The sequence below is a fragment of the Fundulus heteroclitus genome, chromosome 24 (assembly GCF_011125445.2).
Source record: "Fundulus heteroclitus isolate FHET01 chromosome 24, MU-UCD_Fhet_4.1, whole genome shotgun sequence".
NCBI lineage: Eukaryota > Metazoa > Chordata > Actinopteri > Cyprinodontiformes > Fundulidae > Fundulus > Fundulus heteroclitus.
The window spans coordinates 14,002,114-14,021,294 of NC_046384.1; the positions used below are offsets into that span (position 1 = coordinate 14,002,114).

Genomic DNA, 19,181 nt, shown 5'->3' on the forward strand with positions numbered 1-19,181 from the left:
AGCTTCATAATGACAAGGACAAAAAATAAAAACATTAGCAGAGAAACAAAAACGACTTAATCGAGCCCTAAATCTTGTGGGGAAGAAAAATGCAGTTGCGCTTCTCAGCCAGCAGGGGAGCAATTTTGGCTACTTCTGTTCCGGTAGGCTCCCTTCTCTGCTAGATTAAAAAGGCTGAAGTCTACTGTGTGCTTTACCTCCAGGATGCGGTCTCCAGGCCGCAGGCGGCCGTCCTTGACTGCTGCGCCTCGCTGCAGGATGTTCTTGACCAGAATTGGGCCCGGCCCGTGGACTGTGGAGTCCCTGGTGACCACGGTGAAGCCCAGACCCTCAGTGCCTGGCGGGGGGAAACAAAGCGGCCTGAGTCACAGTGTGCTTCAGGGTAATTTATGTCCTTAAAATAAGATACTTAATTATGAATTTAAAGACTTTTTAATTCCATCTTAATTAAATTTTCCCTTTCATTTTTCCCTCCCTGCTAAACACGGCCTTTGATATTAGCATTGTCATCCACATTAGCTATTTTTAAGAGTCTGCTTCCCTGAGGGGGGGGTTAAGTTGGCTGGCTCAGCCGTGGAGCCGCCCGGGAGGAGGCTTCGCTCGCAGCTGGATTAGACAGCCTCTGCCTTTAATTTCACGTGTCAGCAGGCCGGTCGGTGGCTGATGAAGGGAGGTAAAGGGAGGAGATGGAGGAAAGGCGAGGGAGAGGGACAGAGGATCCTTTGCTGACTTCCATCCGCTGGGATGTGATGTGATTTGGACAAAGATTTTGAGAGTTTATGTCGGCTTCCTTGTGTGACCGGCGCCCACACACGCACACACACACCAGCGTGAACCACCATCCGCCTCCACCTCCACCCTCTCGCTCCTTCACGGCCCCACAAGCCCCAAGCCATGAGTGAAATGTGGCACGCTCCGTGTCAGGCTGTGTGTGTGGAAAGCAAAGCCGCCGTGGCATACTAAAGACGGCGAGCGATGTTATCTGCTCTCCGAGCTAAGCCTCTGCCTGCCCTACATTAGCGCACCTAAAACCTCCCCGCCTGCCAATCACGGGGAGAAAGAGCTCGTCGCCGAGGGAGAGTGTGTTAGAAACCAAATAATATCCCCGGCTCTGATCTTGCATCGGGTGAAAGGAACGGAGAGAGAGTAAAAAAACAAATCAAACAAAAGGACAGGTGAGTGGAAAAAAGGGGGGAAAGAAATGGGTTGGAGTAGAAGAAGCTAACAATGAAAAAGCGGTGAATAGAGCTTTGGAGTCTGGACCCCAATTTCTTCTACCCGTTTACCTGCTTTGCCCTGGATACCTCTAGTGAGCATGTGTGCGCGTGTCCTCCAATTATCTTTTTCATCGTTCTTACTTTTTAATGGCCCAAACCACTGACTGTAGCTAGAAGAGACTCCATTCACAGTTGGCAAGAGCCTCTTTGTCAGCTATCAAAAACATCAGCACTCCAGAGCTGAAGGATTAGAGATAGTGTTGCAGCTTTCCCAGTCTGAAATCAGAGTCCAGAGAAAATGAGCGGCTTCTAAAGACTCAGTCTATACCGTTAATTTTGTCTCATTTCCGATTTAAGTGAAAGAGAACAGATTAGCTGCATTAGATTTGGATGTTTTTATCACTTAAAGGCAGACTCGACCCGTGTTACTGGTCTCAAGATATAATACAGTTCTAAAAAGCTCTTCTTTTAAAACTCTCAAAACTTTCCTTCACGCCTCTCCTGAGGTTTAAAGTGTCTTTAATACAACTGCAGAGAAAGTTCTGGGGGAGGCCGCGTTGGGTTTTTACAGCACCGCTCGCTTATTTTGTTTGTTGACCAGAAAAGACTGACAGCTACAGGGCGAAGGTAAGGACTGGAAGCTAAAGGAAGCGGCATCTTAACGTTATTATATCGCTTTTCAAGTCTCTCGGAGAAAGATCATTCGCTCATGCTGCAAAAAGGGAACTAAAAGTAAGTAACATTTTCTAGAAATTAGTGTGTTTTTCATTGATTTGAGCAGCTAAATAAGACCATTTGCCAATGGGATTAGTAGTTCTACCCCTAAAATAAGATATTTAGATATTCTGCACTTGAAATAAGATGATGGAGAAGCATTGTTCCTACTTTAAGTGCAAACATCTTATTCCATTGGCAAATAATCTTATTTACCTGCTCAAATCAAGAAAAAAATGCACTAATTTCAAGAATAATTTACCTAATTTTAGTTCCCTTTTTGCAGTGTACCTCCATTTTCTCTGGCTTGTTTATTTACACTGCAAAAACGGAACTAAAAATAAGTAAAATCTTCTTATAATGAGTGTATCTGTCCTTGATTTGAGCGGATAAATAAGATTATCTGCCAATGGAATAAGTTTTTTGCACTTAAAATAGGAACAATTCATCTTCATCATCTTACTTCACGTGCAGGATGTCTAATTATCTTATTTTAGGGGTCAAAATACTCATTCCATTGGCTGATAATCTTATTTACCTGCTCAAATCTAGGACAAAAACACACATTTTAAGCACATTTTACTTTTTTTTAGGTCCGTTTTTGCAGTGTAAAAAATGCAAACATACCAGTTTGCATTGTTTGCCAAGACTGCTACCTCATTTTGGCAACTACATTGTTCTCATCTTGGTCCGGAGCCGACCAGCTAAACCGGACTTATACTGAAGAAAACTGTCAGTGGAGACGTCTACCATAGAAATTCTTTAAATAAAGATGGAGAAAAATGTCTAGAATGGTCTAAATTAGTGCAGCAGAGAGTTATTTGTGTTGAACTGCCTATTTGTCCCGTGTGGTTGTGACCTAAGAGAGCAGTTTGGTATGAGGGTTTACCTTTCTTCAGGTCGATTTTTATCCTCTTGCCAGCTTTCTTGTTTGTAAGGTTAGAAAGGTTAGAGAGGCTGGGCGCAGCAGGACCCCTGTTGGCCAGCGGGCTCTGGCTGCGGGTCCTCGGCGTGGGCGAGGGGTTGGCCGGCCGAGCCGGAGACGTGGGTGAAGCTCTCTCCAGCGTCCCGGATCTGGGCTGCTGCGGCGGCGTGCTCTGCAGAACGGGCTCGGGAGTCTTGGTGCGCGCGTCCGGCTGCTTCGGCTCAACTTTCGGGTGCGGCTTGGGTTCCGGTTGAGTGTTGATCAGCGCGCGGGACACTGTTGGACTCCTGACTTTGACGGGGGAGTCTTTGCCGTCGCCGGTGAAAAGCTGACCGATCAGGCTCTTCTCGTAGCGCGGTTTGCTGCCCACAGGGAGGACCTCCACGCGCACCGTGGGCGACGACATGGCTTGACGGAAAACCTCCTGAGACCTGTGGAGAGTCAGGTGTTGTTTAAGAAAGGAGGAGCGTTTGCACGTCGCCACAGAAATCTGCCAAAGCAAGTGTTGAATAAGATTCATGAGTACCCATCAAAGCCAAGACTGAACACAAAAGAGTGGGAATAATAAACCTGAACTAACAGGAAACACTGAGGATTAGATGGAGCTGAAAAGAACTACGCCAGCTCTGTGTAGCACATAAACAGATGTTTTAAAGATGTTTTTGATAAACTGAAGCACTAAATAACTTTTTTAGGAGGCTGTGTTGCGGCCACTGAGCTATATAATACACTGGAGTGCTGATTTTGCTGAAAAACTGAAGTCACTGGCCGCCATCTTGCTCCTCCCTACTCTCACAGAATCCCATAGGATTTGGTTGCAACAACAAGCAGTTTTCTGGCTGTGTGAAAACGTTTAACAGGTAATTCTACAGTCAGTGGATGTACTAACACTATCAACTACTAGGAAATTAGGTGCTGAAATATTTTACATGTTATTCATATTAAATATATATATATATATATATATATATATATATATATATATATATATATATATATATATATATATATATATATATATATAGTATAGTATGTATATATGTTTATATATGTATACACATACGTAAATATATGTTTTTGTACATTGTTATTTATATACTTATAAATGTTAAACATATATATTTAAATGAATAAAATGCTAAATATTTCAGCACACGACTTTCTCAGTGCTTGATATTTTTAGAACATAACATAAAACTATATGGCATTTGACATTTTAAAAGTCTTAAGCCCCCCCTGAACATGAGAAAATCCTCGTTATTTGATGCTGTAGCGCACATATTCCTTAGTTACTGGGGGGAAATAGGGAGTACCAATATGGCGGCTGGTGGCTTCAAAGCGACTCGTTCAAACAGACGGTGATTAGCACTCCAGTGTATTATATAGCTCAGTGGTTGCGGCAGGTTGATACAGGAAGCCATCTTTGTTAGAGGCGGGCTGACCAAAACAAACATAATGGCCTCATTCTGAGCAGATGCTAACGATAGCCCTTAGCATGATGCTACCACCACCATGCTTGACACAGAGAGCAGAACTGGAGCTTAGGATTCAGACTAATGTTAGCCTGATTTGGCCAATCCAAACCCAGTCTGTGGTTCCTAACTTTGACATATTAAGGGAAGTCGACTTTACTTGTTGATGCTCAAAACAAGTAATAAAAAGTGTGCTGCTCCCACTTTTTCCCAAGCTGAAAAACTCCTTTAGGTCTCTCTTGAATCTTTGGGTTTGTGTTACTATCAGACAAAAAAAAAAAATCAAAGGGATTCTGGTTGAATACAGATAAGCAACTCAAGATTTTTATTAAAAGTCTTGTGTTAAAGAATTGAACAGATGAGAGACGGGGAAGATGAGCATACTTGCACACAGCAGGCTTTGGCCAGATGGCACGACGGGGTTTATATAACTCCTATTTGCCTTCAAACTTCTTGTTTGCTCATTATATACAAGATATAAAGTAATCAACATATTGGAACTCACTGCGGGTAATCTGCCTCCGCCACATGCTATATATTTTTAATCATCCCGACTTCCAGATAGTCCTCTGTTTTTCCTGTTTTACACATCTTTATTCTCTCTTTGCTCAAGAGTTTCATCCCATCTGGTGGAGCGGTATCTATTTTTAGGGAGCATCTTGCTCATAGTGAACTTGCTCCATATTTGCTCCTGCTTTTGCTAAATAACTCTGGCAGCAGTGGTGCCTCCATCATGCCAGCTGACTCCCCAGACGAGCACGCAGCCATGCTAAGATACAACCGGCCGCTAAATTAATATCTTATTTGGGGCTTTTACAAACAAATATTCTATTCAATTAAATATAGCTGCAGATGTCACCTGCACTGCTTTGAAAAACCCATTCATGTCTCTTGAACTTTTACATTTTGTTTTATCACAGTTCCATCCCTCTGTGTCTTTTATTAGGATTTCCTGTGACAGAGCAACACAAAGTGGGGCATAATAATTGTCTCAAGCTTTGATCCTTTCCAACAGCACTGCTCAATTTATCATGCAAACGCGGAAAGAGTTATGCAAACACTGCAAAACAGCAGGAAGAGCTTTAATCAGAACCATGGCATCCCTGGAGGAGCTGCAGAGCTCCACAGCTCAGGTGTAAGAAGTTGATGTGGTCAGATGAAGCCAAAATTTGACTTTTTTGGCCTATATTGAACTCAAACTACACCTTAGCAAGACTAATATCCCCACAGCTAAACACCATGGTGGCTCCGTCGCGCTGTGGGACTGTTTTTCTACCGAGTTGATGGAATATATATGGAGACAAACACTGATCCATCTGTTAAAGACTAAAAAAAAGGGCTTTATGCCAGAGAGGAGCTTCACCTTTCAGCAAATAAACCTCAACATACAGCCAGAGCTCTAAAAACACAATGCTTAGATCAAAGCTGATTGATGCCTTTAAATGGCCTAGTCAAAGTCCAGACCTACATCTTTGGTAAGACACTGCTGCAGGCTGACACTCTCCGTCCAAACTAACAGAGCTTAAGCTATTTTTGGAAGGATGAATGGGTAAAAATGTGGCTCTGGACGCAAAAGAAGCTGCAAAGCTGTTAGACAGTCCCCAAAAGACTTGCTAAACCTGCTCCTATATATCATTGATCAAGGGAGGGTGAACACCTGCCATTTATACCTTTCAGGTTTTTGTTTTATGTAAAAAAAAAAAAAAGGTTCAAAAATGATGCACCATCGTCCTTCCTTTTTGGAAGTATGTGCTTCAGTGTGTTGACTTTAGAGCAGCACAATATATCCCCATCTGAGTTTGTGCAGCAGTTTAAGACGTTCCTGTCTTGGTGCAGCAAAGGTTCATCTTTCATACAAAGGCCCGGCCGTGACGCCGTGCAACGAAAGAGTCCACGAGTCGGGGCGGATTCTTGCAAAAGCACCGTGACCAATTAAAAAGGTTTATGCTCATGATTTAAGCCCGCTCGGCTCGGTTTTAATTACTCCCCAATCTGACAGTTTCCTGACATGCTCGAACACATACACCCCCCACCCCACCCCACCCTCGCCCCCCGCTGAGTCCCATCCACATCCTTTGCTGCTTACTGTGCGAAGGTTTTGTCCTGCAGTGGCGTGTCGTTGATTTGGACGATGCATTCGTCCTCCTTGAAGAGATTGTCTCTCCTGGAGCGGCTGTTCTCCTCGATGCCTTTGATGTGGAGGCCCAGAGGTCTAGCAAAACATACATGGTGACACGCCGATAAATAAATATTCTCTGCTACCTTGTAACGCGAGCGTCGCCGTCTGGCCGCCTCTGTGCGCTTACCGTCCGCTGAGCGAGGAGCAGTAGGAGACCACGTGGATACCCAGGGGGGCCCGGTCACCTGGGAACTCCACTGTCTTTGTGAGAGGACTGCCAAGAAAAGAAGAGGGGGGGGGGGGATAAATCACAATATGGTGCAGACAAAACCTAAATAAACACAGCCCTCTGCAAGCTCTTCAAAACTCATTTGCATTTTCCTCCAGGCAACACAGATATGGACACAAATTAGCTTACAGGTAGTCCTGCCAAATGTTATTGTGCGCGGTTCGTGTGTGTGTGTGTGTGTGTGTGTGTGTGTGTGTGTGTGTGTGTGTGCGCGGCTAGGACTCAGCTGGCTACTTCACCTCTTATCTGGCTGCTTCTCCACTACCCAATCTAGCTGCTGGACAAAAGAGAGGAGCGGCAGATAAAAAAGAAAAAAAAAAAAAAAAAGAAAAAAAAAGGAGACGGACAGAGAAGCAGATCGAGATGAAACGGAATATCCTCCTCTAATAATCTCTGCTCAGTCCTGAACTGTCGCTTTTAGAAAGTAGATAAACAAGGACAATAGCGGGACAGATCAGCAGGAAGATGGTGGCTTTTGATATTGGGTGTATGTGGAGGGGTGGAGGGGGGGGGTGTATGTGAACGTTTCTGTCTGATCTATGAATAGACGTCTACAGCGCCTTTCTGTCAACAATAAAGCAATATTAGATTGGCATGTGCGGGCTGAAATTAAGCTCCATTTTAATACCTTAAGATCAATATTTACTGTTCCTATTGCATCTTAGCCACTGAATATTACCGCCAAACTCAATATCCACATAGCTTGGAAATAAAATGTTATTAAATGTGTCAGACTTTTATCCTCTGGGCGCTGATATATACTGCAAAAAAGTCTAGAAGATCCAGTCCTTCAGATTTATTTGTTAAGCTTTGATAAATGAAAGCCATTATTATGTCATTAATTTAGTCTGAGGGGGTGCGCCGGTCTTCTTGTGGACGCTAATTCCCTAATTAAAAGGATATTAGGCTTAAAGAGATATATATGAGAGGTACATTTGGTTGCATGACAGCCCTAAGTGCGAGACAAACCAGTAACTTTTAGTGAAGCCCCCGCTTTTTTAATTATGACCCCCTAAATCGCAGGTTGAGAACAAAATATCTCGGAAGCTGGCTTGAATCTCTTCAAAATTTGTTTCAACTACGGCGTATAATTTAGTTAATGAGACTAATGGATGCTAGAATCCAATTAACGGGCATTATGTTGATAATTTCCCATTTCAAAGTCCTTAACTTGCGACTTTTTTTGTGTGTGGAGTAAAACATGTTTGGAGCGCACACTGATTGCCAACCCGTGCATTAAGGGAAGCCTGATATGCAGGAACCGTCAGTCATTCGCACACTCGCATTTCTTCTTTGGGTTAAGCATTTAAATCGTAATTTCAATCCATCATATGCAAGTGCTCTGCACGCCTTGGCGATGGGCTAGGGTGAGGAATGCAAAACAAAAAACTGAGCAAAGAAAGAAAAATCACCCTCTCAAGTATCAGATTTATGCTGGAAAGAGGGACAGATCGAGCTGTCCTGCAGAAGGCAAACATGTTTGATGAAGACGAGCGTTTTCCTTCTCCTTAAACCTGAAGAGAGATATAAAAATAGTTCAAAGCGAGCGGTTGGAGACGGAGGCGTGTGTTCTCCCCGTGGAGATTTCCCACAGACTTTTCTCAAAAGCTGCTATGCAAACAAAAAGAAGCTGTCTGTTTGGGTTAAAAAACAGAGAAGAAGAAAAAAAAAAAACACTGAAGTTCAAGGTTTACGTGTTTGGTACACAGACCCAAGGTCTAAGCTGGGATCATTATGCGCCGCTCCTCCGTCACTGACACCCAGCTGTCGTTAACCCCGGCCGGGGTCACACGCATACTGTACTCGCACATCTGCACACGCACAAATCTCATCTGCATTCTTATTACTGCGTCTGCTGCATGCTTACAAACGCCATCAGTCACGTCCCTCTGAATTGAAAAGTCACACGCGTCGCATCTCCGTCCATTAGCGAACGCGTCTGCGTTAAAAAACCCGCACGTCACGGGGAACGGTCTGAGTTAACTTTATTTAGCGCTGGTAAACAATCAGGCCCGGCGATGGGGCTAACACAACAGCCAACCATTCCTGAATCCCATAAATGCATTTCACTGGAGTTAAAAAAAAAAAAAAAAAAGCAAGCTGAAACACAAACACGCTCATCAGAGGCAGCCGTCGCTTGTTAGCGCTGCACTCTAATATGCAGAGCAGCTCCGCTCACCCGTTTCAGCATCCCGCCGACACGAACACAAACAAACAGGCATTCCACAGCGGGGCGGGGGGGTGAGAGGAGCATCAAAACAGATGGAGCTCCCACTTTTGGTCCGCTTCCTCTGTGTCTGTGGAGGCCGAGCATGCGGACAAACCTGCGGCCCTGGAATAAGTGTCCCCCCGTTTGCTCGCTGTGCTTTCTTCTTCTTCAGCCTCCGGCCATCTGCTGCCACGCTAAACTGCCTCCGACAGGCGCGCCTCTATTGTATGGCGGCGGCTGTCAAGACACCGCTGTACTGTAAAAAACGCTGAAGAATCGCCATCTGTCGCTTCTGCCGAGACCTCCTCTGTGCACCTGTGATTCCCCGCGGTTAGCTTGAAGCGGGCCGCGCCGATCGGCCGCGGAGGACGCGACGGGTTCTGGGTGGAGGGTTCGAACGCCCTCATGGTCAAAAAAAGATGAGAACTGACGAGCTCTGCTCCAATGACTGAGCAAAAATATAAAAGGCGTGACGGTAGACTCAATACTTTTTGTAAATAATGGTTTTTTTTGTTGTTGTTTTTTTTGATTTTTCAAACCTGCAGAGGCATATAGGAGGGAATGTAGGAGTAAAATGTTGGTCTTACATCTAAAAAGGATCACCGTACACTTTACCCTCAGGACGTAATGCAACTTCTATGTACTTGTTTAGAAAAAAGGGGGATTTGTTTTGATCTTTAAAACCTATTTGGAGAAGATCTGAGCGTGGATGGATGTTGTAAACATTGGATACGGGACGGATTCTTTACTTTTTATCCATTATAATTCTTTTCCAATCTCTTATCCAGATCTGGAGAGTTTAGTTTCATGCATTTCAAGAACCTGTATGGTGGCTGCATCTTAAGAAAAGCTTAATACATTAAAACTAAATCAGCCTGTAGTACATAAAGCAATATTCGTGATATGGTGAAACTCAAGCCGGCGTGGTAAAAGAGTTATCCGACTCCTATTTAAGCGTACACAAACGCTACTGCCTCATCAGCAACACAATGGGACACATCCACAGACACTCCACTGTCATCCGTGAGACGGTTTAATCCCGTCAGGGTGTCGGGGCTGTCAGACAAAGACAGGGATGCTAATCCTAGTCCGTGTCCATCACAGCCACCCAGACCCTGAAGGACACATCTACCGTCCCCACCAGAAAGGAGCGCTTACCTGAAGTTGACCTGGCCCTGGCTCTTCATCTTGGGTGGGGGGCTCTCCATGTGCAGTCTGTCCAGGGCTCCTTTCAGTACATTGTTGACTTCCTGCAACACAAAGAGAAAAAAAGACAGATCATCAAACTTGACGTAAACATAAACCGTGTCCCAACGAGCTAACAAGCAGTTAGCAAGGCAATCCAATTCGGCATATCAATCAACCTTTGCAGACACTGGAGAGAGAACGACGTCAGGACTCTGAGCTACGACGACGTGCCACTGCCCCTTCTTCACTCTATTTACTGTATATCCATCTATCCACCTCCCCCCCCTCCGTCCACCCCTGCCCTGTGTCAGGCAGTGCTCTATTTTTAAGCCAAATCAACAACCCCCGGGACAAAACGGCTGAAAGGAAGACAGAGAGAGAAACGTACAAAGAAAAGAGAGGGGAAAAGGAGATGGAGACGGCACCGAACTGTTGCATAAACCACAAATCGGGACCTGGTTAGCTGTCCCACATCGCTAAAGACAAGAGGGGTGCAATTAGTTTCTTCTGCCCTGTCACTCTCATTGTGTCACCACTTCTAATGACTAGAAAGCTCCCGCCCACCAGCCGACTCCTTAGCAACCCCCCCACTCCCACCACACCCAACTCCCCAGTGGACCCTCGCTGCTCACAATAAATACACTTCATGAGTCGGACCCACGCATATTTTATTTATATATATATATATATATATATATATATATATATATATATATATATATATATATATATATATATATATATATATATATATATATATATATATATGTACAGTCAATAATAGAACATAATCTCACATTTATGAATTCAGAGGCATATGCTGCCTGCACAAATGTTGACCCACTTATCTGGCCAGTGTGAGATTACCCTACAATGGAGCGCATGTATGCGGGGGCAGCAAGAGGAGCTGGAGGCGCTATTGTTGCTGCGCATCTTCCCGCATCAACGGTAGATTAAGCGCTCGGGACTTCTTCTCCGACTGGAGAGCGCGTTTCGGATCAGAGGAAGACGGCAGCTGCGCTGGTCAATGCAGTTTCACATGGACAGCACCATAAAGCATATATGTGCCACTGTGCAATGTCTGTGTTACGCAACATACAGGGTGAGTGGGTAGAGACAGAAGCTAAAAGCTGCGCTAAAATGAAGGGATCGCCTCAGTTTTCAGTGAATGTGATCTCTGACTGACAGCCAATCATCTCTCTGCTTGAGCTAATGAAGGCCGACTCCGCTAACCTGAGTTTATAGTTTAGCTTTGAGGTCCAAAAAAAACCCAAAAACAAACTAGGAGGTTGCAAACGCATGGACACAAATAATTAGGTTTTTCCCTGGTTATATGGGACTCCAGGTTTGTAGTCCTGCATCTGCGTCTCTGCTTCAACACGCCTAAGTCACGTGAACGAGAACGGGTGAATGCAAACTGCCCTTCTCAATAATGAGTGGACTCTCATACTTCTGATGCTCTTTTTGCATGTTTCTGCTGGTATTTTGATGATCTGTCTTCCAGTTTGGATGGCCTCTCTGCCATGACCATAATCTTGAGGTCCCTCCACAGTTTCTCTATGAGGTTCAAGTCAAGACTCTGGCTGGGCCGCTTTAAAACATCAACATTAGAGTCTGGAGAAACGCTTTCATAGATCAGGGCAGGTTGGGTTTAGGAAAATCAAGTATAGCAGATATGGGTGAGTTTGGTAAATGCTAGATCTACATTTTACGCTTATGTTTGATTTAAAGGGATCTCACATTGTTTGGCGTCCACTGAGTTTTGGATAATTTTATTGCACTTCATCCATTTTATTAAAACCAACCTCCCCAGTAGTGGGAGATGTCAATTTTCTACAACAGGAAATGAGCTGAATTAAAGTTTTAGAGTACTTCTACTACAGTAATGGTACTAAAAAAATAAACTCTCTGTTCCCCCACTTCCATATCTGCTACTTGTTTCAGCCGTGACTCCTGCAGGGACTGCTTTCAGAAAGCAGACAAAACGAAGACATTATTAGCAGAAATAAAAACGGACGTTTTAGTGTTAACGCCGTCTGCGGCGAGCACCGAAGGGATTCGAACCCCCGACAGGAACCGTGGCGTGGGCCTGAACGCTCGCCTGTTTTGGGGGGAGAGCCGTCTTCAAAGCTACGTAAGCGCGACAAACGGGCTGTCTGTGCCGCACCGTCACCCCTGCGCGTTTGTTGTCAGCAGCGTGTTGGAGTGGCGTGCAGGTGTGCAGACATGCGAGAGGCGCGTGTGTGACTGTGTGTTTCAGACGGATGAGTAATGAGGCGTGTGTTCCCATCAGCAGCATGTTGGCCAGTCGAGAAAGCTACAGCTGCTACGTCGCACACAGGGTTCGATCATTGCGGGGGCACGAGCAAACGCATCGGAGGCATAAGTGGGAGCGGCGCTGGAGGAAGGCATGAAGCGGCCCTCTGGAGTGGGCTGGTCTCATTCATTGGGTTTGAACATGGCAGCGAGTGGAGTTTAATTAAAGAGCCGTACGGCCCTATGCCGGTTTCATTAGCGCCTCTGAAAAGGCTGACTAGGAGATGTATGTGCTGAGAGAACCGCGCCGACCTTGGCCTTTACCATAGAAGAAGAGACACAAATCCATTACTGGGACACACCGCATTCATCAGTCTGAATTACACCTAATCCGGCTTTCAATGGCTGCTTCGAGATAGAGTGGATAAAGGTGTGTGCATGTATCTAGTCGTTTTTATGTTTTTTTTTTTTTGTTTTGGTCACAGAGTATGGAGTAATACGGTGCATGAGTGGAAGCAAAGGGCTAATGGATGGGTCTTAAAAGATTACCAGGTCCAGGACTCAGAGCTTCCACAAGCTTATTTCAGAAATACATACTTTCACAGGCTGAAAAGAAACACGTGGGGAAAAGCCAACTTGACATGTGAGACGTGTGCCGCATCATGCTGAGGTCAGCCGATTGCTCTGTTTTATCAGAAGAGTTCTTTTTTTTTCTTAAGATTAAACAGTATAAAAAGCATTGCAGGGCGCCTTGGACAGCTGCAGATGTGGAACACGCGATAGAAAACATTGAGGGCGCATTTTTTTGGAAGCACATCCAACGCTTCACATCTCCAAATTTCCCCGTCGCTTTTTGACCAGTTTCTGAATCTGGAAAATCAGCGGTCCACCATAAATCTGTGGCAGACACTGTTCTGCAGTCTTAAGGTTTTAAAAGTGGAACCGGCAAAAAAACGAGACGCTGTGAGGAAAGACCGCTAAATAGATGGAAAAGAGAGATGGATGCACTTTCAGGTGGATTGACGAGAAGATAGGCGGATGGACAATATGGCTGGTTGTCCCTTTTTTTTTTATTATTATTATCATCAAAATCGGAACCTAAAGTTATCTGATCACCTATCATTTACAAAAGCTTGATATTCAGTGAATTATCAGGATATTTTGCTCCAAACGAATACACTAGCTGGTAACAGAATGGTGCCCATTTCCTTAAACACACAGAGAACCATCCAGTGTTATAATTGGAACTATATATATATAAAAAACATTTATTTGGAGCTGATCTGTCATTATGATGAAGTCTACTAAAACAGTTACTGCTCTCCAAAATAGCTCAACTTTTGTTGGGGCCTCTATAAACATTCCTTACCAATTCTTACCCATCAGTGCGTGGCTTCAGTACGGCTGCAGCGGCCTTAATTTGCAGCCGCACGTCAAGCGGAGATTCGGATTTTGTAAACAGTTGTCAGGTTATTTTAAGACATGTGTACAGGCTGAGTGCGCTCGCTCTGGTCCAGCTGCAACGTGTCGTCGTGTTTACTCGTCGCCCCGCTGATGCCCGCGTTCTCCTTAGTCACCGCTGAGCCGAGCGCGGCGGGAGCGAACGACCTGAGCTCACGCACATGCACTCTAACCTGACTTCATAGTGCTCCGAGCTCTGCACGGATGGGATGAAAGAAAAAAAAAAAAAAAAGCAGCAAACAAAAGCCTCCTTAATGGCAGCCTGTAAAGAGTGACCCTCTCTGAATACAGCCTGAGGCCCAGAGCTGGACCACAAGATGAATGCTAGCTTATCGTCTTTGGAATTAGCTCAAAACGCAACTTTTAAGCTAATTACTTCAAACCACTGAGCTATATAATACACTGGAGTGCTAATCACCGTCTTTTTGAACGAGTCGCTTTGAAGCCACCAGCCGCCATATTGGTACTCCCTATTTCCCCCCAGTAACTAGGGAATATGTGCGCTACAGCATCGAATAACGAGGATTTTCTCATGTTCAGGGGGGGCTTAAGACTTTTAAAATGTCAAATACCGTATAGTTTTATGTTATTTACTAAAACTATCAAGTACTGAGAAAGTCATGTGCTGAAATATTTTGCATTATATTCATTTAAATATATATGTTTAACATTTATAAATATATAAATAACAATATACAAAAACATATATTTACATATGTGTATACATATATATACATATATACATATACTTATATATACATATATATATATATTTAATATGAATAACATGTAAAATATTTCAGCACCTAATTTCCTAGTAGTTGATAGTGTTAGTACATCCACTGACTGTAGAATTACCTGTGAAACGTTTTCACACAGCCAGAAAACTGCTTGTTGTTTCAACCAAATCCTATGGGATTCTGTGAGAGTAGGGAGTAGCAAGATGGCGACCAGTGACTTCAGTTTTTCGGCAAAATCAGCACTCCAGTGTATTATGTAGCTCAGTGCTTCAAACCTGGACCCATTGTTGGTCCTAAAAGTTTGTTACGTACGCAGATATTTTCCCTCCATCATAACAACGCTACTGAGATACTCACTGGCTCAGGAGGAGGCTCGTTGCTTTCCTCGTCAGGTGGAGGCGGACGTGTCGACTCATGAGGAGGCGCCAAAACAGAGTCGCTGTTGCTCCTCACCAGCAGAGGCGTGTCTGTGAGGATGAACGGGAATGTTAGGACACAAAGAACATGCATGTGGACAAGCTGCAACAATTATATACCAACAATGGTTTATCAGAGAGGAGTAAGCCTGCTTGGCGAACGGCCCGGTTAAAAACTCAAAAATACCTTTTTTTAATCAGTAAGCATCTGAAATCTGCAGCAGCAAGGCAATGCTTTAAAAAAAAACTGAGATTACAAATGGTATCTCTTTAGCTAGAAGCTATTAGCAATGAAAAATCTAAAAGAAAACAGCCCAGAGGATCAAACAAAGAGGTTAAAAGTTTCTTTTTCACGTTTATTTCAGGATCTCTCCACCCTAGAAACAACCACAGAGCTCCCCTGTCGTTTCAGCAGCACCCCCTGCCAGAGTGTGTACTATCATTTTGGATCATGTCCCCCCCCTCTGATGCCCACATGACTGGGTGGACCCTCCCCACAAGCCGTCCCCACATCAAACCGGAACCGACTGAAGGCGAGCGAACATGGGCAGGTCCGAATCCGCAGTAAAAAAAACAACTCAAAGCAATCTAATTTAGAGCCGTGTGCGGTGTCTTGCTTTCATTACCCACCCCAGAGGGAGCAGGCTACTATTTGAAGGGGGAAAAAAATCCATAGCGAGGTGTTTCAAATTTTACTTGACAGAAGGAGGAAAATAAAGACGGGCAGAGACAGGGGAGAGAAAACGCAGCGTTGGATAAACAAAAAGCCGAGAACAAGAGCAGAGAGACAGCAGAGCAGGAGGTGAGCAGAGCCCGGAGAACCGAGGCACCGAAAGGGAAAGCCAACAGAATTCTCCTCTTTTCCTGTAATCAATCTCTCTTTGGAGGGTCAGCGACAGGGTCCTGGTCTAATGTGGTCAGAAAAGGAGAGCGGGGGGGGGGGACAGTCAGAAAGGAGGACCTAACAGGGATCAGTGTGTGTGTCTGTTTGTGGTTAGTGATGAAAAATGATCATTCCACCCCGATCTGACACAAACACAAATATCCTTTCAGCTGCGAACAAACTAAACCACATGTTCGGCCGATTCCCATGTTGGGTTACCGTTTGATCGTTTTTGCTAATTACTACAGACCATCATTGGTTTTCTGCCGGATTAGTCGCCACAGTCGGTCTCATCTTCTGTCAGTTCCTCACCAACTTTAGGCTGACTCACTGCCACAGACAGACGTCGCACCAGATAACTCAAAAATCTTTGTTTCTTTCAATTAGAGCACGTCTGCCGTTTGCCCGAGGATGTGAGGGGTCTTCTTTCGCCGTCTTCTGGAAGGACCGCGCTTCGTGTTTTACAGGGAATATCTGCGGCCTGATTCGATTTAGGAAAGCTGAATATATGCAGAAATGCTGCAAAGAATTTATCATATTTAATAATGAAGTGGTTAGATTTAAAACGAGGAAATCCAAAAAGGAAAGTGTTTTTTTTTTAAGCATTTGTTTCAGAGAAAAAGCCTGAAACTCAACGTCTTCTCATAGGACCTGTTAATCGAAGGTGCATTGAAGCTTGGTTTGTTTTATGCAGACATATTTAAAGTGTTTTAGTCAAAAAAAAGTGTCGTTTAGCAGCTACATAATCAGATTACCATGAATAATTGTTGCTCTGGTTTTATGAACATCTTCCAAGTCTGGGAATTCTGCAGCTCTTCCAGCTTCTAAATCACAAATCATCCTAAAACCCAACAAACCTGATCTGGTAAGCTTAGCTATAGTGATTTTGAAAAGTTAAAAACAGAAACATAATCTAAACCACCTTTTTATTTGTATTTATTTAAGCGATAAGAGATTAAATAATGCAGAGGCTTGTTGCGTGATGGAACTGGGACATTAAGATGTTTGTTACAACCTAAACTGCCTGAAACCAGATTCAATTGTGCATAATCTGCAATAATTGGAGGACTATAGGGTGTTTTAGTTTGTATTTTAAAATAAGTTGTTGCAAGTATAACAACCTGTAGTAGAAGTAAATAAATCCTCCAAGCTGTGAGAGCTAAACATCTACTCAGACCAACCCAAGTTATACATCTAAGGCCAGTCTTAACTTATTTTGCATTTCACACCAGAATTTGACCTTTAAAACGTGCCACCCTGTATACGTTTCTCAACCTAGATGGGTCCAGTTCAGTGTCTCAGAGTTGTTGATGCGTGTTCCTGATGTTTTCATTTATAGTTATTTTAGTAAACGCTGTTGCATTTTATTTGTCTTTAACTTATTTTAACCGTAAAGCGCTTTGGTCCTGTACCGGTTGGTTTAAAAGGGCTTTACGAATAAAGCTAAATTAGATAGGTTATCGAACGCTGAGAAACGTAATTAAATTGCTTTGCTCTTCCTACTCTACGCATCTCGTTTTATCAAACAGAATGTGTGTACGGATGAAAAGGCATGCAATCAATTCACAGACAACTGACAGTCATGTCGGGAACCAGCCTGTGGAATCTCATTTATTTTGTCCCAGATACACTAGAGAGATGACGAAAATGCCAAGATGTTAACAACTATGCTTTTTTAAACAATAAGCTTTAAAGACTTCAAACTAAAGTTGATGAGGTGCCAAAAACTCTACTGCAACTTAACTCACTGGATCCAGGAGATCATCCACGTACTGAATGAGGAACGTTTATCCGAAGTGGCCAATATGGATTTTCTAAATGAGCTCCACATAGACTGCCTCAATGCGAACCGCATCCATGACCCCCCCCCCCCCCACCCACACACACACACACACACACACACGCTGCTGTTCTTCAACACAATGTCAACGATACGACTTTGTGAAGTGGCCGAGGCCGCTCCATGGTCACAGTCAGGGTCCATTACCCAGCCGTCAGCCCCATAAATCCTCCCTCGTTTATCCACAAAGTCAAATCGGGCCCATTAATCCTCCCACCACTTAAAGAGTCCCGGAGCACCGGTCCGGCCATGTGAAGGAACCCGAGGGTCACCAGCGTTGGCCTCTGACCTGTGCTGGCCTCAGACGGGTCAAGCGGTGCCATTAAGGGCCGGGGATATTGATGAGAGCGACATGTGACTCTTTCAGAGCAGCCACTGTTTAGGAGACCATAAATGAGATTATCCTGGAGGAATTCTTGATCAAACGAGAGTGAAGAAAAGCCAAAAAAAAGAGCTTTTACTTAAACCAGAATAAACTGTAACACCTGCGTCGGTCAAAGTAGGAAAAATGGATAAATCATTTCTGGACATGACTTGGCTCCACAACATCCTGATCATATGGAATACCTTAACACCACACTTTAATCCTATTTAATACCAAATTAATTGTAAAATATTACTGGTCAAAGCAGTAAATACCTCAGCAATGGTGTCAATCGTGTTAAACGTGTCGCGTCAGTGAGTCCACTAAGCAAACAGGTTAATGTAGTGGCTTTAGCGCCACCTAGTGGCAAAGCTTTGGAGTGCAACCAACGAAACAACAAATTAGGAAAATCCCTGGCGTCCTAATAAATGGTTTTACTGCTTAGTACATGCTATAGTCCTACAGTAACCCAACATTACCAACAAGGATCTGCCAATTCATAATGGTAAAATGACACGACATCCTCTTATAATCACAGGGTTCAGACATAGAAATGGATAAAAATTACCAGGAGCTTTGTCTGTAAATGAGTTTACCGAAACTGGTAAACATATATTGATTTCTGTTATCAATCTTAAGTAACTAAGCCTAAAATTAAAACAACCCACAAATAATTCAGTAAGCATTACTACTCAAGTGAACATATCACGCAAAATCCACCTTTGTTTAAGAGTTGGCCTTCAGGGGTGTTCTGTTTTTAACTTCAAACAGTGAGAACAAATGGTTCTCCCAGGTAAGGAATACCTTGCCTTATCCAGCTTTGAGTGTTGCAGGTGACTGATCACCACCCCCAACAAACCTGCTCCCCTATTTGTGTGCAAACCCCCATGTTATAAACTCCTGACCCCTCCTGTCCCTTCTTTGAAGTTTGATAATAAAGGCAGAGAGAAAGAGGTGGCTCAGCGCAGATGATCCCAGACTGTCAGGGAGGGAACTTCTTCGTTTGATTTCCTCTGCCCTATCCTGCAGGACAGCCTAAACATGTGTTTGTGTGGTTTTCTTTGTAGGATACTAAGGGGTTATTTATT

The 19,181-nt window shown here is 43.9% G+C and overlaps 1 protein-coding gene across 4 annotated transcripts in view; it reads right to left on the bottom strand.

Annotated features, from left to right (window-relative positions):
- pard3ba (par-3 family cell polarity regulator beta a) overlaps positions 1-19,181 on the bottom strand; it is a 178,929-nt gene that overhangs the window by 114,717 nt on the left and 45,031 nt on the right. For 3 of the 4 annotated variants that reach the window (XM_021313420.2, XM_036127955.1, XM_012857330.2), the window contains 6 exons: positions 14,948-15,057; positions 10,104-10,195; positions 6,635-6,721; positions 6,415-6,540; positions 2,821-3,287; positions 198-337 (listed from right to left, as the gene is read on the bottom strand). In XM_021313420.2, coding sequence (XP_021169095.2) covers positions 198-337; positions 2,821-3,287; positions 6,415-6,540; positions 6,635-6,721; positions 10,104-10,195; positions 14,948-15,057 — 1,022 coding nt within the window. Of the gene's footprint in view, positions 1-197; positions 338-2,820; positions 3,288-6,414; positions 6,541-6,634; positions 6,722-10,103; positions 10,196-10,309; positions 10,515-14,947; positions 15,058-19,181 lie in introns of those variants that run through there. The other variant, XM_021313423.2, reaches the window with a different exon arrangement.